Below are 24,865 nucleotides of genomic sequence, written 5' to 3'. Positions count from 1 at the left end.
TTAGTCTGAAGCAAGTCACAGGTCCTACCTACACCCAAAGGGATGGGATTATCCTAGGGTATAAATACAGCAGCCAGGAATTCACAGGGGCCACTCAGAATCTGTCTGTCACAGTGGGCATGTCAGCTGATAAAACCACTCAAAAAAAAAAAATGGCAAGAAAAAAAGCAAAACAAACAAAAAACCCCCCAGCAGTTTCTTACAAAGATGAACATATACCTAAGACTACATATGCATGTTTACCTGTAGTCGGCAGGTTAACTGTACACATATGTACCTAGGAAAGTATATATACATGTATCTGAATATACCTACATATACTCTAAGACCCATGGTTCTATACCACTGCACTCCTACATATTTACTCCCCAAAGAAATGAAGATAGATGACCATAAAAAGGTGAGCATAATAAGCTGGATATGGTGGCTTATGCCTGTAGTCCCAGCTACTCAAGAGACTGAGGCAGAAAGATAGTTTGAGGCCAGGAGTTTGAGACTAGCCTGGGCAACATGGCAAGATCTCATGTCTAAAAACATAAAAGAGTTAGAGCTCTTTTAGAATTTGTCTAGTAGGTTTTCTGGTAAAAATTAGTTAGCTGGGTGTGGTGTCAGACACCTATAGTCCCAGCTACTTGGGAGGCTGAAGTATGAGGATCCCTTTAGCCCAAGAGTTTGAGGCTGCAGTAAGCTAAGATTGTGCCATTACACTTGAGTCTGGGGCACAGTGAGACCCTGTCTGGAAAAAAAAAAAAACTTGTACAAGAATCTTCATAGGAAACTCTATTCATAAAAGCTACACACATGTCCATCAATAGGAAAATGGATGAATAAACTGTGGTATTTGTTTCAATGAAATACTACTAGCAATAAAAAAGAATGAACTATTAACACACACAGCAACATGGATGAATCCAGCAAAAACAGGAGAATACATACTATGTGATTCCATTCACATGAAGTTCAAGAGCAGATGGAACACTAACCCGTGGGGACAGAAACCAGAACAGTGACGGGCTGTGAGGAGAGGAGACTGAAAGCGACAGATTCTGTATCTCGATTGGGGTACCGATGACATCAATGTATGTCTGTCAAAATCCACCAAACTATAAACCTAAGATCTGTGATTTTCACGGCCTTTAAATTTTTCTTGGATAAAAAAGTGTTTAAGTACATATTAATAGAAAACTAAGAGAGTCTGGCATAGCAGTTAAGAGCAGCAGTTACAGGCCAGCCCACCAGAACGAGCTCTACTGTTGCTTTCTTGGGCAAGTGACTGAACCTCTTTGTGCCTCTGCAGCTACCTGATAATTAAGGGAGTTAACATATAGACAGCAACTGAAGCAGCACCTGGAACCTATTACATACTCAATTAACATTAGCTATTATTAAACAGAACTAAAAAGACAACTATTAATGCCGGAAAATAAAATGTTGGCTACGAAAAGAAACATCATGGTTTGCTGCATGGCTCAACAGTGACTTGGCTTTCTATGAATCTACAATAAAAGCTCTGAATAATTATCTAACCAAAATTATAATTATTGGGAAAATGGGAGCAGTAACAAAAAAGCCAGATGATATCCAAAGATGGTTTTCTAAACAAGCCTTGTAGAATGACTTGACTCTAAAATATACATATAACTTTGATTAAAAATAAAAAATGAGAAAAAAACTATTACATGGAGTGGACTATCAAAAAATAAAACCGGGGAGGCACCTGTGGCTCAAAGGAGTAGGGCGCTGGCTCCATATACCGGAGGTGGCAGGTTCAAACCCCGCCCTGGCCAAAAAAAAAAAAAAAAAAAAAAAACTGCAAAAAAACAAAAATACAGTAAGGAAAATAATCAAGTGGTAAAACTTCAAATGAAACCAAAATGCAATTAAAAAGAGCATTTGTGGGAGGCACCTGTGGCTCAGTCGGTAAGGCGCCGGCCCCATATACCGAGGGTGGCAGGTTCAAACCCGGCCCCGGCTGAACTGCAACCAAAAAATAGCTGGGCGTTGTGGTGGGCGCCTGTAGTCCCAGCTACTCGGGAGGCTGAGGCAAGAGAATCGCTTAAGCCCAGGAGTTGGAGGTTGCTGTGAGCTGTGTGATGCCACAGCACTCTATCGAGGGCCATAAAGTGAGACTCTGTCTCTACAAAAAAAAAAAGGAGCATTTGTGAGAGGCAGGGTACAATGGGTGGCTCAAGCCTGTAATCCTAGCACTCTGGGAGGCTGAGGAGAGTGGATTGCCTGAGTTTACAGGTTCAAGACCAGCCTGAGCAAGAGCAAGACCTTCTCTCTAAAAATAGCCTGGCAAGCCAGGCACGGTGCCTCACGTCCGTAATCCTAGCACTGTGGGAGGCTGAGGAGGGGAGAATTGGTTGAGCTCAGGAGTTCGAGACTTGCCTAAGCGAAAGTGAGACCCCTGATTCCTAAAAAAAAATGAAAAACCCAGCCAGGCACCAGGGCAAATGCCTGTAATCCCAGCAGCTTTTGGAGGCTGAGGCAGCTGGATGACCATATCCTGAATCTGAAGTTGCAGTGAGCTATGATGCCACTGCACTCTGCTCAGGACATAGGGTGGGACTCTGTCTCAACAACAACAATAACAAAAAACAGCCCAGCAACTGTTAATCCTTTTGACTCAGCCTCCCAAGTAGCTGGGACTACAGGTGCCTGTCACAATGCCCAGCTATTTTTAGTATTTTAGTGGCTGGTCTCGAACTCCTGAGCTTAGGCAATCAACCACCTCGGCCTCCCAGAGTGTTAGGATTACAGGCTTGAGTCACTGCACCTGGCTGAAATTTAGTATCTTATTAAGTATATTACATATCAAAATTGCAAAAACAGTGCCTCTTCCCTCTCATAACTTATATTCCAAGGTCTTCTTGGAAAGAACTTTTTATCCACAACCAGGGTAAAAATTTCCCAATCCACTGGCTGGAAGGCCAGGGTGACAATGAATTAATATGGAAAGAGAATTTAATTATAATAATGTGTCACCTATATTCATATGGTACACTTCACTGAGGAACATAAAACTCCTTAGTGATTTTATCTTAATCCTCAAAGCATTTCTAAGTAGTGAGATAATAAAGGAAATTGGAAAGTGAGTAGTTTGCCAACTTTCATTTACAAAACCAGAATTAAGAGATTGGAATTCCAATAGACCAACGTCTGCTGCCTTCCTGCACACACAGACACATACTTTCAGAAAACAGATGCCACTTTCCCTAAGTCATGGGTAGAGGGACCATGCTCAAAGAGCCCCAAAACTGGGCAGACACAAACTATTGAGGAGGTTTCATCTTGATTAATTATGCCTAATGTCCCAGCAAACAGGAAGAGTTAGAAAATAACATGAATTTACACCAATACCATTTCTTTTTATTTCTCTTCCCTCTTTTCCCTTCCTTTCTTTCTCTTTTTGAAGCATTGTCTTCCTTTGGCTCTGTCACCAAGGCTGGAGTGCAGTCACGTGATCACAGCTTACTGCAGCCTCAAACTCCTAGGCTTCAGTATCTTTTATCTCAGCCTCCTGAGTAGCTGACACTACAGGCACCCTTCCCATGTCCACTTGTTTTCTTTGTATTTATTTATTTATTTTTTGCAGTTTATGGCCAGGGCGGGGTTTGAACCCACCACCTCTGGCATATGGGGCCAGAGCCCTACTCCTTTGAGCCACAGGCACCGCCCTTTCTTTTTATTTTTTATAGAGACAAAGTCTTGGGCTCTATTGCTGCTCAGGCTGGTCTTGAACCTCTGGTCTGAAGCAATCCTTGCCCTCCCAAAGTGCCAAGATTAACGGTGTGAGCCACTGTGCCCAGCCACCAATGGCATTTCTACAGTACTGTAAAACTTACAAGCATCTATAAGTTGTTTCATCTGTTCTTCCCAACAGCTCTAGTCAGCTAGTTATTTTTCTTTCTTTCCATTCTGATGAGAAGATCAAAACTCAAAAGGCAACTGAGGCCAAGTACAGTGGCTCATGCCTGTAATCCCAGCATTTTGGGAGACTGAGGTGGGAAGATGCTTAAGGACAGGAGTTGGACACCAGCCTGAGAAACAATAGAAAAAATAAAAACATTAGCTGAGGGTAATGGCGGACACCTTTAGTCCCAGCTACTAGGGAGGTCAAAGCAGGAGGATCCCTTGAGTCTAGGGGTTCTAGGCTACAATGAGCCGTGATTACAACATTGCATTCCACCCTAAGCAACAGAGAAAGACCCTGTCTCTAAAAAGAAAAAAAAAAGTAACCGACTCCACATCACAGAGTTTTTTTTTTTTTTTTTGAGACAGAACCTCAAGCTGTTGCCCTGGGTAGAGTGCCATGGCATCACAGCTCACAGCTCACAGCTCAAGCAACCTCCAAATCCTGGGCTCAAGCGATTCTCCTGCCTCAGCCTCCCAAGTAGCTGGGACTACAGGCGCCTGCCACAACGCCCAGCTATTTTTTGGTTGCAGCTGGCATTGTTGTTTGGCGGGACCAGGCTGGATTTGAACCCGCCAGCTCAGGTGTATGTGGCTGGCGCCTTTGCTGCTTGAGCCACAGGGGCCGAGCCCATCACAGAGTTTTTCATTGTTAAAGAAAGGATTTAGGGCAGCACCTGTGGATCAGTGAGTAGCGTGCCAGCCCCAGATACCGAGGGTGGCGGGTTTGAACCCGGCCTGGCCAAATTGCAACAAAAAAATAGCCAGGTGTTGCGGTGGTACCTGTAGTCCCAGCTACTCGGGAGGCTGAGGCAAGAGAATTGCCTAAGCCCAAGAGTTGGAGGTTGCTGTGAGCTGTGACTCTACCGAGGACGACAAAGTGAGACTCTATCTCTAAGAAAAAAAAAAAAGAAAGAAAGGATTTAAATTTTCAGGTTCCAAGTCCATTGTTCTATGCACTCTGTGGGAAAGTCTGTGAAGATTAACCATTTAACTTTTAAAATCTAGATTACTGATGGCAACTTTGGAAACTCTTGGCCTATTTCAGGTCTCTTCCTAAAACAAGCAAGCAGAAAGTCATACATACTTGACTCAAGCACTTAAGCACAATTACATTCATGGACTGCAACGACTGTAATGAGGACAAAATGTCTTTAATCAGTGAGTCTCCAGAGTGATGGTGGTGGCAATGCCTCTAGGGTGCTTTCTGAATTGTCATAAAGAATGAGAACTGCACTCACATTCAGTGGCAGCAAAAAACAAGAATGCAAAACATCCTACAACCCCTAGTTGTGGGAACCTTCAGGTCCTGCACAATTAGGAAATGACTAGCATCCCACATGTAGATGAAACTGAAAACATTCTGCCCAGGGACAGACCAGATTTGTAGGGCCTACAGCTTATCAAAGAAGAGTCTTCTCTTCTATAAGAAAAAGCATACAAAATTACCATTACAAAATTAGCTCTAGGATTTAAAAATATCAAATACACAGGAATATATCTAAAGAAAGATGTAGAACACTTCTATGCTAAAAGGTATAAAACCAATTAAAGACCTAAACAAATGGTCATATGTCCATGAACCCAAGGACTCAATATTGTAAAGATTTCAATTCTCTCTAAATTTATAGATTTAATGCAATCCTAAATAAAAATCTCTGCCCAAAAAAGGTTTCTAAGGAAACTGAAAAGTTGATTCTAAAATTCCTAAGGATATGCAAAGAAAAAAAGATTACTTAAGGCAATTATTATGCAATTACAAAGAACCATGAAGCTAGAAGATTCACACCATAAGGTAATAGGCTTATTATAAAGATATAGCAACTGAGACAGGGGAATATTAGTGCAAGGATGTACAAACTGACCAATGCTCCACAAGTAGAATCACATACAAAACACGCCAGGATTTATGATGGAGGAGACAGCGTAGTAGAAAAAGATGACTTTTAAAATAAATGGTGCAGGGGTTTCCTCCATACAAAATGCATCTTAACTCACAGCTCACACCCACATGTGAGAAAAGCAAATAATAAAGCTTTTAGAATACTAGAGGACAACTTGTGATCTTAAACAGGACGCAGAAGGCACTGAACATAAAGGTAGACCTTGATAAACAGAACCATATTGAGAATTTAAGAATTTCTGTTCATCAACATACCATTAAACAGAATAAAAAGACAACCCACAGAGTATGAGAAGATAGCTGAGAGGAAAAGAAAAGTAAATGAGAAACGGAGAAACAACAGAAAAATGGTAACTTATCTGAACAGGATTCATAAAAGAGGATATCCAAGTGACCAATAAACACATGAAAAGGCACTCCACATCATCAGGGAAATACAAATTAAAACCACAGGAGGAACCGTTTTACCCCACCTTGTTCTTTACAAAGGCAAACAATACCAAGTGCTGGTGGAAGCACCAGGAGCTCCGGACACTGCCAGCTGAGTATGCTGCACATACCCCCACGGCTACACACTCTAGACTCCAGACTCGTGGGTATAACTCGAGGCAAAGGAGTGCTGGAGTCTACCAACTTCACAGTGGCATCGGTCACAAGAGCCCCACAGGAGAAATCTCCCACGTGGCCATCATCATGGAGTGGTCACAGAAACTCTAATATATTTGCCTACCAGAATACTATACAGCAACAAGAATATATGAAATGCAATTACATGTAAGGATATGCATGAATCCCATACATATGTTGAAAAAGAAATTAGAAATGAAATGTACATAGTGCAAAACTAATTTATGCTGTGAGAATATTAGTCTTTGGAGGAGAGAGGGAAGGTAATTAGAAGGGGCATGGTAATGCTCTGGGGTATCATTCATGCTCTTTTCTCATGTGGGTGCTGGTTATGTAAGCTCAGTTTGTAAAAATTCGCTGAACTGTACTTGTTACATGTGTACTTTTCTGAGTGTAGAAGACCATTTCAATAAAAAGGTTATAAGGGCTAGGTACAGTGGCTCATGCCTGTAATCTGAGCACTCTGGGGTGAGGCGGGTGAATTGCTTGAGCTCACAAGTTTGAGACCAGCCTAAGCAAGAGCCAGACTCCGTCTCTAAAAAGAAATAGCCAGGCATTGTGGCAGGCATCTGTAGTCCCAGCTACTTAGGAGGCTGAGTCAGATTTCTTGAGCCCAAGAGTATAAGGTTGCTGTGAGCTATGATGTCACGGTATTCTACTCAGGATGAAAAAGTGAGACTCTGTCTCAAAAAGTAAAAGTATTAAAAAATAATAAAATAAGGGCGGCGCCTGTGGCTCAGTCGGTAGGGCGCCGGCCCCATATACCGAGGGTGGCGGGTTCAAACCCGGCCCCGGCCAAACTGCAACCAAAAAATAGCCGGGCGTTGTGGCGGGTGCCTGTAGTCCCAGCTACTCGGGAGGCTGAGGCAGGAGAATCGCTTAAGCCCAGGAGTTGGAGGTTGCTGTGAGCTGTGTGAGGCCACGGCACTCTACCGAGGGCCATAAAGTGAGACTCTGTCTCTATAAAAAAAAAAAAAATAAATAAAATAAAATAAAATAAAATAAGAAGGCTATTTTTAAAAATGGGTATAGAGCCATGGAAACCCATGGCACATTAAGAGCCCTGAAATGTAAGTTTCATCGGTTTTATAACAAAATCAGCCTTTGGCCCCGCCAGACATATATGTAAGTAAGAACCAGTTTATAATTATCTCAGCCTAGATCTAAAGAGATTTTACAGAGAAATGTTAAGTATTTTTTCACCATTTAGCATACACTGTATTTTTTTCCGGAATGTTATTACTATGTAAATAGAAAAAAGACTGTACTTTGTTTCGTGTAGAATTTTATGAAGATTTATTTACCGTATTATTTCTTTTTGTTGCTCAGGATGGAGTGTAGTGACACAATCACATAGTTCAATGCCTCAGTCTCATAAGTAGCTGAGACTATAGGCATGTGCCACTGTACTTGGCTCATTTTTTTTTCTTAAATTTTTGTAGAGATAGGGTCTTGCTCTATTGCCCAGGCTGGTCTTGAACTTTTGGCCTCAAGCAATTCTTCCACCTTGACCTCTCAAAGTGCTAGGATTACAGGTGTAAGCCACTGCACCCTGCCTCATTCATCATTTTAGAAAATCATATCACTGATGGTATCGCATCTCATCTGAGTCATCAACACAATGCACCTGTACCATTCCCTATTTATAGGTGTCATATTCACAAAGATAAAGCTATGTTTACCTGCAAGCACCTGATAGCTATGGTTTCTTTCTTTTTTTTTTTTTTTCTGAGTCTCACTCTGACACCCTGTGGCATCATAGTTCACAGCAACCTCAAACTCTTGGGCTCAAGTGATCCTCTTGCTCAGGCTGGCCTTGAACTCCTGAGCTCATGTGATCCACATGACTATGGTTTCTAATGTGCTGAGAGCATTTACATTTGTCTTCTGAGAATTTACACACAGAAATGTATGTAAACGCATTCCTTTTATTTTTCCTTTATATTACTGTTAAGACACTGTAGACATATCAGATAGAAATGGGGCTAATGGGGTCTGATCAGGTTGACAACTAGTTATAAACTATCAGTCTACTGTAAGAAAATTTTAATTCCTGAATTTGGTAACTGTTCTTTTTATGTTACCCAGTTCATCCAAATCACAAGTAATACACTTACCTAAAATGTTAAAAAAAAGAAAAAAAGAAAAATGCAGCTGCCATTTTGAGAGCAATCACCTAAGTACAGCCGTCACAAATTTGATCTGGATATGGTGAACAGAACAAGAAGGAAACAGGAGCTCAAACTATAAGATCTGAGTCCTTTTCTTTTTAAATCAGTAAGATCCAGTTTGGCATTCTCGAGCAAAGGGCTCCATTATTTTTCTGTTCCCTTTTAAAAATAGCTCCACCTTCAAGATTACACAAATTAGATCGCTGTGCACAGGGCTCCTCCCTGCAGAGCAGCTCCCAGGGAGCCCAGACAGGCTGTCTGCCACAGCCAACCAATCGTTGAAAAACAGAAAAACCTAGATGTTCTTGACTTTTCGGTTTCACTGGGTTAGTAACAAAGCATATGGGCTATAGCTGTTAATGGCCTCTGCAAAAGATCTCCCTCTTCAAAAACCATCTAATAAATGAGAATCACAGAGGAGATACCGGAAGACTAAATAATCAGGTGTGGAGACTCAGCTGCTCCCACAGCTTCCTCATAGCCTGAAGCACAAGTGCTTCTCTAGATTTTTACCACAATCAGGTGCCAACCTATGGATTATTCAATTACCAAGTAAATTCCCAGGAAATGACAAAAGTGGAAACAAACTCTTTCAAGAGCTCTGCTACACAGATGTCTTCTCACAGAGAGTCACTAAGATAAAAAGATGATAATAACAAAGATTTTTTTTTTTTTTTTTTTTGTAGAGACAGAGTTTCACTTTATGGCCCTTAGTAGAGTGCCATGGCATCATACAGCTCACAGCAACCTTCAACACCTGGGCCCAAGCGATTCTCCTGCCTCAGCCTCCCGAGTAGCTGGGACTACAGGCGCCCGCCACAACACCCGGCTATTGATAATAACAAAGATTTTAAAAGAAAAACAGAAAACTCACACAAAGTTAAATGAAACATTGGGAGTCATCCTTGCATTCCTTCTGTTTTGTCCAACCTCACATCCAATCCACAAGCAAATCCTTTAGCCTTGTAAATATATCCAGAATCTGCTTTCTCATCTCTACCACCCCACACTGGTCCAAGTCAACATCAACCCCCACCTTCATCACCATGGCAGCCTCCAGACTGGACTCCCCTGCTTCCTCCCGCCTCAGGTAGCACACAGTGGTCAAAGGTTCTTTCAAGGTGGAGGGCGTCATTGTGCCTTTTCTTTGGCTTGAACCCCCAATGGCTCCCATCTCACTCAAGATCAAGGCCAGAGTACTGTCATGGCCTGAAAGGTCTGCACACTTTACTTTTATGCTTTTATCTCCTATCTCCCTCATTCACTTGGCTCCAGACCCCCTGCTATTCCTGGAACCCATCAGTACATCCTGTTCCCTCTACCAGAAAGGCTCTCTCCATAAAATTCACTCAGCTTTGCCTCAATGTGTGTTCCCTGCAGCTTGCTCACCTTCTGAGGTCTTTCTAGACCACCCTGTTTAAAACTGAGGCATTGTCCTGGCTCTGACCCAGTTATCCCCTTCTGGCCAACACTGTCACTTGCTCACTCATCTGTTTCCTACCTGTTGCCCCCCTGTCCCCAGAAGGTAAGCTCCACCAGGGCTAGACTTTCCATCTGCTTTGTTCCCTTCCCTCTACCCAGTACCCACTGGCCCAGAATGTTTGGACTAAATGAGGAAAGCAAGTAGGTAGGCTAACCTGAACTCACAGGGTAAAGCCAAGTAAGGCATCAAATCTTAATGTCAAAGCATTTTTGGCATATGTTTTTAAGGAGCAATTACTGACTTTTTTCCTCCAGATACATTATAATATAGAAAGAAATACCTAAATGACAAACAAAAAAAGTCCATAATCCTAAACAGTTATTCTTCTATAAATGTTCTCTGAAATGTATTTAAATGAACCGCACAGAGACATGGCATTCATTTATCAGTGAAGCCACCTTAGAACTCCTTATGTTCCCTTCTGGAACGTAAGTAAATATATGATTTGGCCCAAGTCCAAAGCACACCAATCTAACCTTGTGTCAAATCTTGGATCTAGGCAGCCACAGCCCATGTCCAGCCCTACTCTGCTTCCCCAGCAAGACGATACTTTCCCTTTTATCCACAAAGGAAAAGGCAACCAAAGGGATAATAGTCAATGTTTAATGATTACAGCCATTTCTTTTTTAAAAGGAAAGATAGAGAGGACTATCGACAATAAAAACAAAGTGATAATGATATTATGTGCATTTAATGAACAATTCTCTCCATTAAAGGGAAGGGCATAAACAATTTATTGCACATTTTGGTGGCAGAAAGGAAATACAATTAAATCCATTAATAGCCACAAGAGTTTTTTTAGGCTCCCAGAGGACCCTGGTTTCCAGAGTTGCTTGTTCATTTTCAGCCACAGCAAAACAAGACATGTCCTCTCTGCATGGAGAGATAACAGAATGCTGCAGATGATTCTCCACATATTTTAATTTTGAGGAGATAATTCCGTTAAACAATAGACTTAAGAGCTGAAAATACCAAACAAAACCCTAGTTGTGAAGACACCGTAAATGATGACTAATATGAATTAGGTCTACCACAGTGCAAATACTACATCTTTGTATAGTTTCACTGATATGACCAAGATGTGACATCCGTGAATATAATACATACATTTTGTTTTTATTCATAACAAATCAATGAGATTTAAAAAAAAAAAAAGAGTATCCTGGGCGGCACCTGTGGCTCAAGGGAGTAGGGCGCCGGTCCCATATGCAGGAGGTGGTGGGTTCAAACACAGCCCCTGCCAAAAAAAAAAAAAAAAAGAGTATCCTCACTTTACAATATCAGGAAACAAAGTGACTTGTCCAGAGATAATCAAAACAAATTTAACCCAGGGTGCTTTGTTTGCTAACCTTAACACTCCAATCTAAATGGAATCCCAGCACTCTCAGAGGCTGAAACAGGTGGATTTTCTGAGCTCACAAGTTCGAAACCAGCCTGAACCAGAGCGAGACATAGTCTCTAAAAATAGCCAGGCATTGTGGCGGGCACTAGTAGTCCCAGCTAGTTGGGAGGCTAAGGCAAGAGGATTGGGGGAGTCCAAGAGTTTGAGGTTGCTGTGAGCTGTGATGCCACTGCACTCTACTGAGGGCGACAAAATGAGACTGTCTCAAAAAGTACAACATACATACATACATACACACACACAAGCAAAAGTTGCCTTGTATCCCTAAATATACCTTCATGGCTCGGTGCCTATTACTCAGAGGCCAGGGCGCCAGCCACATACACTTGTGCTGGCGGTTTCGAATCCAGCCCGGGCCTGCCAAGACAACACTGATAGCTATAACCAAAAAAATGGCCAGGCATTGTAGCGGGCGCCTGTAGTCCTAGCTACTTGGGAAGCTGAGGCTAAAGAATCGATTAAGCCCAGAGTTTGAGGTTGTTGTGAGCTGTGACAGCACGGCATTCTGCCCAGGGCGACAGCCTGAGACTCTATCTGAAAAAAAATAAATAAATAAATAAATATACCTTCATAAGGGTTTTGGACTCCCAAAGATTTTAGAAGATTAACTATCTCCCCTAAAATTACCAGTATCCCTTTTCTCTGGAGCATGAACTAGACAAGGAGGTAAACAAAAATGTTTCCTCCTCACCACTAGAACACCCCAGCTACTTACTACTAGCCTGGTATCCACAGCTCATTCTTTCTTAACATTTTCAATTATCTAGTGCTTCTGCCTATCATATATTAGAAGCAACAAAAGAGAAAGAGGGCATACTGACATCACTAAGAAAAAACAAAAACTAAAAGCAAACATACAAATTTTAAAAAAGCTGTGCACAATCACACACCTTGCACCATGCCAGTCTGCGTTCTTCATTAAGCCCCAATGTACAACGTCACAATACAGACGCAAGGATCTGTACGCTATACATCCATTAAGGATGAGCCATAAATAAGTAAATTACAATTTCCAACCAAAACGGAAAAATAAAATCTTGGTGCTCATTAAAGGTGAAAATTAACATACAAAGATCCAAAAGTTTCAGAAGAGGCCATAATGTATCACAGTTTTCTCTGTAAAAGTAGAACAAAATTTTTCTATAGTTTCAGATGTAAAAAGGAAAACTTAAGGAGACAGAGAAAAATATCAACTACATTTAAATCTTCATTTCTAGGTGGCGCCTGTGGCTCAATGGAGTAGGGCGCCGGCCCCATATGCTGGAGGTGGTGGGTTCAAACCCAGCCCCAGCCAAAAATTGCAAAAAAAAAAAAAAAAACCTTCATTTCCCTTAGAGTTGTTCAGTTTTTATTGGTGACAAATGGCCAGCTGTGAACCAGCTTAGTTGCTCTTCTGGCTGCCAAACAAGAGCTAAAGAAGTCAGCAGGTAGAAAAGGGAAGTTGTCAAGTCAAGCGGCTCAAAACAAAGTTGTGGTTTGCAGGCGGGGCCTGCACATCCCTTCCGCTCCTGTAAGCTGGCAGGATGTAGAAACAGGATCCTGACCCACCTACTGGTTAAGAACCAGAATATTCCACTTTGACTTTCTAATCTGGTAAGCTTGGGGTCTGGCAGGATCTGTGCCTGAGGTGAGTCTACGACCCTGATGGTCTCAGTGGGAAAAGAGGAATATTATCCTAATTCCAGAAAGAAAGCATATTTGTTTTGAGAAGGGGAAGGGAAGACAGAGAAAGCGGATTGGCAAGACAGAGAGCAACAGTAATAGCTAATATTTATTGTATTTTTTCTGAGTACCACATAATGTGATTAACTTATATTAATTTCATTTTCTTTTTTTTTTTTTGAGACAGAGTCTCACTTTCTTGCCTCTGGTAGAATGCCGTGGCATCACAGCTCACAACAACCTCAAACTCTTGGGCTCAAGTGATTCTCTTGCCTCAGCCTCCGAAGAAGCTGGGACTACAGGCATCCATCACAACACCTGGCTATTTTTTAGAGATGGGGTCTCACTCTTGCTCAGACTGGTCTTGAACTCATGAGCTCCAGCAATCCATGGCCTCATCCTCCCAGAGTGCTGGGATTACAGGCGTGAGCCACTATCCCTGGCCATCTCATTTAATTTTCATGATAACCCTGTGAAGGGATCATTATTATGCCTACTTTACAACTGATGAGAAGCAATATAGAGGTTAAATAACTTGCCCAAGGGAATTCAAATAGTAAACTTAGGATTCAAATCCTTAGGTAGACTTAGGATTCAAATCTAAGAAAACTGGCTCCAGAACCCACACTCTCAGCCACTGTGCTATGCAGCCTCTCACTGTCTATGCTGGAAATTAGAGCCACACTCCATAATTCCCACCAACAAAGGATACGACAGTATCATTTGTCAACAATGAGAACCAGACAGGGTTTACGGGAGCAAGTTTAAACAGAGAAATAGCTCTGTGTCAGTCATGAATCATGAGATAAATCCCAGCTCCACCCACTTTCAAACTGTGTAGTCTCACAAAACTGCCCTTCCCTCACTGGCCCCAATTTCCTCTTCTGGGGAAAGGTATCTCAGATCTCAGCACCATGCTCGATGGGCACACAGCAACTGCTCAGTTCCCCCTATCACACAGCATCAACTTGTCACCTCGCCAGAGTCCTTCCTTGACCAAGACGGCCCTGCCCCAACACTAATTATTCCTGACACTACTACTGTCTGATCACTTGTTACAGATGTAATTATTCATTCACTTGTTTGTTATCTGTCGCCTCCCACCAGAATGTACATTCTAGGAAAGGATGGACTTTGTCAGTCTCTTTGCTGCTGTTTCCCCAGCACTGATGTCAGTGCTTGGCACGATGAAATACGCAGTAAATATTTGATAAGTGGATGAGTTGTGTATAATAGATATTCATTCAATAAATATCAACAAACAGACACTATAGGAAAATCAGTGTGATTAACTTGACAAATGTGTTTATTGAGCACCTACAAATAAATAAACAAACGAACAAGATTATTTCAGATAATGATGATAGTTAAGAAGCAGTTTTTAAGACTCCCAGAATGGACTGGGCAGGTGCAGACAGACTTCCAAGATGACAAGACTGAGACATGAATGACAGCCAGGAGCCAGTCACCATGATTCAGTGATGTGAAAAGAGCGTCCCAGGTAGAGGGAATGCAAGTGCAAAGCCCTAAGGCAGGGCTGAGCCCAGCTGGCCCAGGCCAAGTGAGCAAGGTGGAGATGGCAGAAGGTGAGGTCAAAGATACAGGAAGGGGCCAAATCATAAAATGTCTTCTAACTCTTGCAAAGGGGTAGGGTTTATTTTAATTATAATGGAAAGCTATTTGCTAATGTCTCTTATTGTTGGCCACTAACATGTACACTTCATGATATCAAGGACTTTTTGTGGCACATATAAGCTGGTCTATAAGCATTTGCTGAATGAATAAACTGGAAGTTGATGGAGAACACAGTGACATGATCTGATTTCCATTTTTAAAATATCGGCTTGGCGTCCATAGCACAGTGGTTATTATGGCACCAGCCACATACACCGAAGGTGGCGGGTTCGAACCTGACCTGGGCCAGCTACCCAACAGTGACAACTGCAACAAAAAATAGCCAGGCATTGTGGTGGGCGCCTATAGTCCCAGCCACTTGGGAGGCTGAGGCAAAGGAATCGCTTAAACCCAAAAGTTTGAGGTTGCTGTGAGCAGTGATGCCATAGCACTCTACCCAGGGCGACAGCTTGAGACTCTGTCTCAAAAAAAAAAAAAAAAAATCACTCCAGACTGCTTACTAGTGGTTACCTTCTAGGAGAGATGGGGGTGACAGAGAATGGGCAGAGCTACAAGCAGTTTATGTGCAATGCGTTTTGGAGGTACCATAAAACAAACAGAAGGGAAAAGCTGCTCCCTAAATCCCAAAGCCATTTGGTGTTTTCAATGAGAGACAGCAAAAGGTTAGTGAGGAGGGATCAAATAAATGAGGACTGATGTCCTAAGCCTTTTGGGTGTTCAAAACCATTAAAAATAAACAAACGACACTGCCACAAAGAATGTCTCACCTGTGAAAAGAGGAACAAAAAGAGACTCAAAGACAGGCATACACTAGTGCCTGTTCACAGTGTTTCGTAGAACAAATGAAAAGAAAAAATACTTTCCCATGTCTATGCCTCAGAGACAACTAATTTGCCAGTTATATTCAAAATTTCACGGGGTGGGGGGACTCCTCCTCACAATAAGGTTTTGAGAAGCAGAGTGTCATCGGGAGGAGTTACACAGTCCACAAAAAGAGGAAACCAGTTGGAAACAAGTTTTAAAATGTCACTCATATCTACCTGTATCCATATTAGGTCACTAAAAAGTACAGAGTAAATTATCCGCAGTGCAATTTCTAAGATGCCCATAGTTCCAAAAAATGTTTTTGCCAGAAGAACCTGTGAGTACCCCATAGTGTGGTTCTATTTACTGAACTAAAAGCACTGAAGTGCTGAGAGGATGAATGAAACACACATTTATTTGGGAGCTGACAAAGATCATAACCAACAAAGAGAAATGAGGAAGAGCAATATTCAGGGTTCAGAAACACTGGCAAAGCTAGAAAGAACTAAACTCAACTATCCCAACTTTTAGTGTATCTTTACAGTCTTACAGTCTGAAAGAATCTGCACAAACATTAAATAAATAAATCTATCATCATCAACACCATCTTATTGTCTGTCATCTATGCCTCACCACCTTCCCCAGCAGAAGGGAACAGTCTAGAACAGCAGTTCTCAACCTGTGGATTGCGACCCCTTTGTAACAATGAAAATACATCCTGCATATCAAATATTTACATTATGATTCATAACAGTAGCAAAATTACAGTATGAAGTAGCAACGAAAATAATTTTATGGTTAGGGGTCACCAAAATATGAGGAACTGTATTAAAGGGTCGGGCATTAGGAGACATTAGGAAGGTTGAGAACCACTGGTCTAGAATGTAATGGTCCATTCACTTTGCTACTAATAAAAATAAACAAGCAACTCTAGAACCAACAAAGGTAGGTAATGAGTGGAGTGAAAATTAAGTGCCCCATTTCTTCATCCATTCATATATACTTTTTTTTACAACTTTATTGACAAATACAAAATTCATAAAGTTCACTCCTCTGAAGTTTACAACTCAGTAGTGTTTAGTATCTTTACGGAATCAATATATATTTTTAATACAACATTTACTAGTTTCTTCAGTAATACATGTTTATTGTAGAAATTCTGGAAATCACCGAAAGAACAGTTAAAATTGCACACAATTCTATCATTTAATACCTATTTTAGAGTCAATACCCCTAGTTAGTTTTCTCAATAGATGCTAAGACCTAAAACTACAGCCAACAAATGGCTGGGAGGCCCCAGGAAGCAAACAGGGACAGGAAGAAGCACAGCAAACCAGATGGTAACATTTAAAGCGAAAATAACAAAAGAAAACTAATGGGCCCTTGAAAGAGCATAGAAAAGGAGCATTTTAAAATAATTTGGAATACAAAAGCATTCCACTTAATTAAGGAGAAACCATAAATATTAATACTAGAAACACCATACATAGACAATGTTCCCTAAAACAGTGTTATCAAATAGAACTTTCTTTGGTCCTGGATATGTTCTACATCTTCCCTGTCCAATATGGAAACCATGAGTCACACATGATCAGTGTGACATGAGTTGGGCTGGTACAACTAAGAAAGTGAATTTAAAATTCTACTTAAATTTAAGTAGCCACATGATTAGTGGCCACTATATTGGACAGCTTGTGGTAAGGCAGGGCGGGGGTGGGGGGGTCCCTCATGATCTTAAGATAACTGAATGTCAAACAAAATGTTGGAGACGCTATTTTCTCTAAGTTATATAAGTTAAGTAACAATGCATTATCATTTAATTCCCTTTTCTGACTGTACTTCCCAAGGTCAAAAAAGCAAGCACAGATCTGCCCTGGAGGTGCTCACTGAGCTGTGACTAATGCCATTTCTCTGGTTTGTAATGAGGAAGAAGGGAGTACAGGTCCAATAAGTTTTGTGACCAGACAATCGCCCCGTGAAAGTTCATAAGAGGTTAACACCCTAGAGCTGGTACTGAGGCCAACTGGAAAGCCTTTGGAGGCTGTGCTGGGTATTCTTCCGCGTAGACTGACACAAGGCAGGAGCCCGTCAGCGCCTGCCAGTCCAGAACCTAACCACTGCACTCTGTCACCCTCTGAAAGAAGTTTTAAGGCCAACCTCTAACTCTTAACTTTTCTCAAGATCCCTCAATACCACTTCAAACTCCACACTGGAAAAGATCATCATTCCCATGGCGACCCTCAATTTCCAAAGTACTTCCAGCATGAGATAACACTAGTGTAAGCCAGACCAACTCCAAATTCTGGAGGACCCATCAAGCGGGCCTGAGTCTCCATCAGCACCATCAAGTCCAGGCCAAAATTGGACAAGCCTCCTGAATGAGGTATTGAAAAGACATCGCCCTCGGGCGGCGCCTGTGGCTCAGCGGGTAGGGCACCGGTCCCATATGCCGGAGGTGGCGAGTTCAAACCCAGCCCCGGCCAAATTAAAAAAAAAAAAAAAAAGAAAAGACATCGCCCTCACACAAACACTGACAAAAATAGTGGCAACTTACTGGCTTGGCTAAGAAATTAGAAAACTAGTTTTAAAAGAAATCACATAACCACTAATGTGTCTAAGAGATCAGTAAATCAATACAGGTAAAATGGACTCTGTGAAAGTCATTCTTTTTCTAATGTAAGGAATCTGAGCTTCCACAGGGATGACAGATAACACTGCCCTGATAGAGAGGATATTCTGTTACAACACTCACAATGTGAAATTCAAATCTCCTAAGGTACAAACATGCTTTTAAGACTTTTAATGGTAAGGAAATAATAGATTTCACTAGGTCTTTCTTAGTTGAAAAATTACATTTACTCACTCTGGGAGGCTGAGGTGGGTGGGCTGCTTGAACTCAGGAGTTCGAGACCAGCCTGAGCAAGAGTGAGCCCCAGTTTTTACTAAAAATAGAAAAAAATAGCTGAGCATGGTGAGGCATGCCTGTACTTCCAGCTACTCAGGAGGCTGAGGCAAGAGGATCACTGAAGCCCAAGTGTTTGAGGTTGCTGTAAGTTATGAGCCATGGCATTGTCTCCAAAAAAAAAAAAAAAATCACATTTACTTCACACCTATCATTTAAGAAGTACTTTCTCCTGTGGCTCTGTAAGCCCTAATTTACATTTATTTCATCTACATCTAAGAATGGATAGTAACCAAAAGTATTTCAACGAATTGGTGAAAATATTAATCAGGGAAATTGTGTTCCAGAATACAATAAGGACACACGGTGATATGTCCTGACCTGCCTAGTGCCTTTTGTAGTTACAGGGCAACTGCCCCTAAGCACTGCCACACAAGCAACTCCACAGGCTAGTTATGCCAGCTCAGCTATGACCACCTCCTTTGGCTCCAACACTTTTGTCCAATAATGTTTAATCTCAGTACTTACTTTTCAAAAAAAAAAGACTGAAGGAGAAATGTGACTGATAACTGCTGAGCTCCTTCCCTAAGTACACATATAGAGACATACAAATGTGCTCTGGAGTGAAATACAATTTGATATGGTTTGTGAGTGATACAGCACAGCATATTTTGACTATGATAATCACTTTTACGCCACTGAGTAAATTTCGTAGGCTTTTAAAATTTAATAATTTTTCCACTTTTCCAACCTATGTCAATACAAAAAGAGAAAGGAATACCTCATTATACAAAGACTGAAAGGATCAATAGTGAAACTCTAAAACCCTTTCTTTAATATCAAGCAACATGCCACCTGTACCTCACAACCCCACACCACTGTCCACCCAGGCTGGACCATAGCACAGGAAGGGCTGCTTAGCGTGATTATAAAACACTGCCAACTTCTAACCTTGAATTTCATAAAAGAACCATAGTAGAAATGCCTTTTTGTAAGAGGATGCTAAAAGCCAGCCGTATGGCACAGTGATTACTTCTGGGGAGTAAGAACATGGATGGGATTTGGGGCCTTTCCCCTTTACACTTTTTGCCTTTCTGTACTGCTCAAATTTCTAATCATGGTCTTTGTATTTTGCTTTTAAAAATAGCAATCAATAAAAACAATTTAGTTATTTCATTTTATTTATTTTTCTTTTTTAGAGATGGGGTCTTACTCTTTCACTGCGTGGCAGTGCAGTTACACTGTCACAACTCACTGCAACCTCAAACTCCTGGGCTTAAACAATCCTCCTGCCTCAGTCTCCCAAGTAGGTGGGACTACAAGCACCCTCCACCATGCCTGCCTAATTAAAAAAAATGTTTTCAGAGAGATGGGGTCTTGCTATGTAGACCAGGCTGATCTCAAACTCCTAGCCTCAAGCAATTCTCCTGCCTCAGCTTCACAAGTAGCTTGGATTACCAGCTCAATTTAGTCATTTAAAAACCAACTGTAGGTATGCTATTTAACAAAAAGTTAAAAAGAAATTTATGGGCTCGGCGCCTATAACTCAAGTAGCTAGGGTGCCAGCCACATACACCAGAGCTGCAGGGTTCAAATCCAGCCAAGGCCCAACAAACAACAATGACAACTACAACCAAAAAATAGTCAGGCGTTGTGGCAGGTGCCTGTAGTCCCAGCTACCTGGGGGCTGAGGCAAAAGAATTGCTTAACCCCAGGAGTTGAAGTTGCTGTGAGCGATAATGTCACAGCACTCTTCCCAGGGCCAATAGCTTGAGGCTCTGTCTCAAAAAAAAAAAAAAATTTATGAATTCTGAGGGAGTTTAGATGTTAAATTAGAGCACACACATACCTGAGAAACCACAATGCTCATCTTTATCTAAATATCTAATAAAGGAAATAGTGCTTTTTTAAGAGCAAATTATCCCTATAGGCATCAAAAAAGACGTGTGATGTTCCTAACACTCTACTATTCAATCCCTTCTTCCTTGCACTAGGGAAAGCCAGAATCCTATGTGATAACCCATCTGCATACCCACTGCAGAGCCACAATCACATTTATGTTTCTTAAGCGCATTTAGCTCATATGTCTGTTTCATTTCATTATAAGAAACAAGACTGTTACTCCCAGACTCCACACAGAATGCTGCACATTGTCAATATATGTGAGACATGGACAAGTACCCCCAAGAGATCTCAAATTAACCAGATGACTCTCTAATAACTGAAGGGCCAAGAGCAGGCTATTTTTTCTCCACAGAGTATTATTTTCCATCTTACAGCATGGAAAGAGCACAAGTGTTCCACAAGTTGCTGGGGGGTACAGAGTGATGGCCAGAAAACAAAGTCAGGGGTGGCGCCTGTGGCTCAGTGAGTAGGGCGCCGGCCTTGGCCCCCCAAGGGTAGTGGGTTCAAACCCGGCCTTGGCCAAACTGCAACCAAAAAATAGCCGGGCATTGTGGCGGGCGCCTGTAGTCCCAGCTGCTTAGGAGGCTGAGGCAAGAGAATCGCGTAAGTCCAAGAGCTAGAGGTTGCTGTGAGCCGTGTGACGTCATGGCACTCTACCGAGAGCGGTAAAGTGAGACTCTGTCTCTACAAAAAAAAAAGTTAAAAAAAAAGAAGAAAAAAAAGAAAACATAGTCAGGGCAGGATAGCAGTCAAGCTCCAGGATGGGTCAGTAAACGTGACCTTAACTGCATGCTCCCTGCATGTGACCACAAGCCAGCCTAAGCTTCTCACGCTGAGTTACCTTAACAATTATTCATTTGATCAGGATGCCTGGCTGTTTCTTGGGCTAATAATTTATAATGTGGACTTTTCAGAGACCAAGAGATCTAGGGGCAGATCAAAAATTAACAGCAATCAGTGATTTTTTTTTAACCCACTCTGTTGTAGCTTCTTTCCAGTCAGCTCGTGCTCTTTCGATGTAACTAGCTAGAAAAGACAGCCGTCCAAATGTCACCAAACACAGTGATGGATATATTCCTAACGCTGGTCCCACACAGGAAGGGACACAATGCTTTAGGTTTGAGAAAGGAGGATCAGAATACTTCAGCGATGGATGGGCCTATATACAAAGAGAACGAGTGGCGGGCTTAGGAAAGAGAGGAAGAGTGTCACACACTGCCTCTCTCAACTTGAGTCTGGTGTTGTGCTAGGGCTCTGGCCAAAGCAAACTAAACTAATGCGGCTCCTGATTTCCCTAAAGGAAGGATAGAGAAAAAAGAGGTGTAAACTGGAGAAGTGAATGCTGAGACACAAAGGGCACGAAGAACAGAAGAGGCATATGAAAAACAAGCTAGCATGATTTACGCTCTGCTAACAGCAATCCCAGACCTACGTGTAAATACACTCTAAAGAAACTTTAGCACAAGAGCGCTAGGAGCCCTGGGAAAACATAGTTAAGCATTACTGCTGATGTCAACAAACAGGAAACAACCCAAATGTGCTTCAAGAGAATTATGATATATTCACTCATACAACAGAATACTATCTGTTAGTGAAAATAGTTAAGCTAGAGCTACCATATCACATTGACGGTTCTCAGAAACTAATGTTGAGTTAAAAAAACAAAACAAAAACTAAGACACAGACCATACACAGTATGATGGCATTTATGCAAACTTCAAGAGAACTCCAAAGAACATTATTTTGAGATACACACATACAGTAAAACTACAATGCTTTTCAAAAGACAAGGGAAATGATATGATAAATACAATTTAGGAGAGTGTTCACCTTTGCAGGAGGTTGGGAAGGCACCCTGAGGGCTTCAGCAGAATTGGCAATGCTGTTTCTTAAGCTGAGTGAAATATAAAGAAGTTCTTCTCATCATTTCTCATATCCTATCTAGGAGATACATGTATGAAATCATAGTAAGGGGGAACAGGAAACAGAGTTGAGGGTGGAAGCCAACAACGCTCCCTAACTCTGACTTACACATCTATTTGCCCATGGCTGGGGCACCAGGGTAAGGAGAGCCCACTAACTTCAAGACAACACAATAAAGTCTTTCTCCAGGTGACAAAAAGAACACCTCCAGGTGTCTATTCAAGGGGTAAACTGTAGGATTCTGCACACTGTCTCCACACAGTTAAAGACAGATTTCCTTCCCAATACAGAAAAAGAAAATATTCCCAAACTCAGGCCTACTTTGCCAATGGAAGGAAAGTCCCCAGATGGTTCCAACAGACATTAGAATGGGTTGAACTTGGGAACCAGGCAGTAATCTTGGAGAGCCCTGCAGGTTCCAGGCCAAGGAGCGGACAAAAAATAGGACTCAGAAACTAAGAACACAGAGCACAGACGGAGGGAAATGGGAAGCAGAGGACCGTGTGTACCAAGCCCTAACTAGAGCCCTAGGGTTACTACTCGGGCTTTACCTGGAGAGGTGGCAACCGAGTGTGGCACGTGCTGAGTATGTTGGGAAATAATATAAAAAACGATCTGTACCACATCTGTGTGACACATGTACAGCCCACGGGCACCGGCGCGACAGGAGAGTGACTTACTCGGGAAACCAGCCCGTCAGGAAAGCAGAGAGCCCCAGGCTGAGCCCAGATGGACCCCTCCGCCCGGGGAGGGGCAGACGGCGGGCGGGCCTGGGGAGGGCGGGTCCCGCAGCGGGTCCGGCAGGAGCCAGGCCCGGCGGCCGGACCGCAGGGTGAATCTGGGGGTAGGTGCCCCCGGGTGTGGGGCCGAGAAGGCGGAGGAGGCGCTCACCTGGGCACGCAGCTGGACGAGCTCCGGTCCACCTCCCAGGTGGCGTACAGGTTCATTTGCACCGGGGCGGGGGTGCGGCCTGGCCCCGGACCGCCGGCGGGCGCAGAGCCCGAGGCCACCGCCACGGCCATGGAGGTGGAGGTGGACGAGGACGAGGAGGAGGCGGCGGCCGCCGAGGTGGACGAGGACGAAGAAGTGGCCTGGGCCAGCTTGGGGGGCGTCGGCTGCTGCGGCGGCTGCGGCGGCGGCTGCTGCTGAGGGGACTGGGCGACTCCGGAGCCCCGCTGGCTGCTGCCGCACCCGGCGCCTCCGGGACCACCGCCTGCCACTCCGCGTTCCGCCATGGCCGGGCCAGGGGTGGGTACGGGGTTACGGGTACCCGCCGAGCGGCGCCCAGACTTCCCCGCGGCGGCGGGGCCCGACTGCTCTCCTCAGCCCCCCGCGCGCCGGAGCCTGCACGCACGCGCGTCCTCGCGCTCGCCGCCGCCTGTTGCGGCCCCGCCGCCGAGACTGGGTGGGCGTGCCCGGGGCGGGGCGGACGGCCCCACCCGGCGCCGAGGGGCGGGCCGCGCGCGCGCTCGAACCTCGGGGGTCTGTGGCGCGCGCCTCCCGCTCCCGAGACGTTGAGGAGGGGCTGTGGCCGGCGCGCGCCCGCGGGCCCCGCCCTCAAATGAGCGGCTCTAGCCCCTGCGGGCCCGACCCACGCCTGGCGGCCGCGGAAGCCCAGCTTTTCCGGGGCTCGCGGGCACGGAGGGGCCTGCTGCGGGAACGCGGCACGAACTGGGCCCGGCCCGCTGCCAAAGCCTGCGGCGGTCCCCTGAACCCGGCCCGGGGGCCCCGGGGCTACTTCGAGCAGATCAGCGAGAGAACAGTCGGTGGAGACACGGCTACCGCGGGCGCCTCTGATCCTGGAACTTCCCGCCCCGAGGGTGGGCAAGGGCTCAAGGACCTGGAGGCCAAAGGCCTTCCCAGGCATCTGGAGCCAGCCTTTCACCTTCTTTTCCTACAGTTCCCCTCCCCTCAAAAGCCTTCACTGCAGAGTCCCAAAGAGCTCCCGTGCTGACCGCATTTCTGGAACCCTGTTCCTTCCAGGGCCTAGCCTCGTCCCTGGGATCTCCCACAGAAACCCCTGTTAAGCCTCCAGTAAAGGGAGCCAGTGACGTCTCCCCCCCCAATGGTCAGCAAATGCCCGTGGGGCGCAGCAGCCCCTCCCTACCCAGCCTATCAGGAAGACCTGGCACCAGGGGACTAGAACCTCATAAAGGACATCCTCCTCGGCCTCCCAACCCCAGGGACTGGTGTTGCTGAACTCAGAACTTAGCCTTTGAGCTGTGTTCTCTCACAGGGTAAGGAATCGGACTTCGCGCCACACGGTCAATTAGGAAGGCCTGACCTGGTTGGCCTACTTCCCAAGCCCACTGTCACTTCCCCAGCCAGGACGCTAAGCTGGCTATTTTTACTCCCCAAGGACAAAGTAGTAAGGTCAAACCAGACCTAGAGCCACTTTCCCCAGAGCTGTCCTACAAAGGGGGTGGAGGGTGGCAAAACACACACTTTCTGCACAGCTGTGGCTCCAACACCGCTCCTCAGGCAGCATCTGGTTCAGGTGCATGCCCTGGTCACCAGCAGTCCAGCACTGTAG

General features: G+C 43.9%; 1 protein-coding gene and 1 non-coding gene across 4 annotated transcripts in view; one reads left to right on the top strand and one right to left on the bottom strand.

Moving 5' to 3' along the window:
- Positions 1 to 23,747, bottom strand: part of PACS1 (phosphofurin acidic cluster sorting protein 1) — a 166,975-nt gene extending 143,228 nt beyond the window's left edge. Inside the window, exon 1 of one of the 3 annotated variants that reach the window (XM_053561310.1) lies at positions 23,224 to 23,747. In XM_053561310.1, the coding sequence (XP_053417285.1) occupies positions 23,224 to 23,567 (344 nt within the window). In that variant the 5' untranslated portion in view covers positions 23,568 to 23,747. The remainder of the gene's footprint in view (positions 1 to 23,223) is intronic. The other 2 variants (XM_053561308.1, XM_053561309.1) reach the window with 2 other exon arrangements.
- On the top strand, positions 540 to 601 carry LOC128566176 (U7 small nuclear RNA). The gene has a single exon (XR_008374466.1). It is a non-coding gene; the product is annotated as a U7 small nuclear RNA (small nuclear RNA).
- Positions 23,748 to 24,865: the final 1,118 nt, after the last annotated feature.

The sequence above is a fragment of the Nycticebus coucang genome, chromosome 14, assembly GCF_027406575.1.
Source record: "Nycticebus coucang isolate mNycCou1 chromosome 14, mNycCou1.pri, whole genome shotgun sequence".
Taxonomy (NCBI): Eukaryota; Metazoa; Chordata; class Mammalia; order Primates; family Lorisidae; genus Nycticebus; species Nycticebus coucang.
The sequence above is the reverse complement of the archived record's forward strand: the minus strand, read 5'-3'. Positions and strand labels throughout refer to the sequence as shown.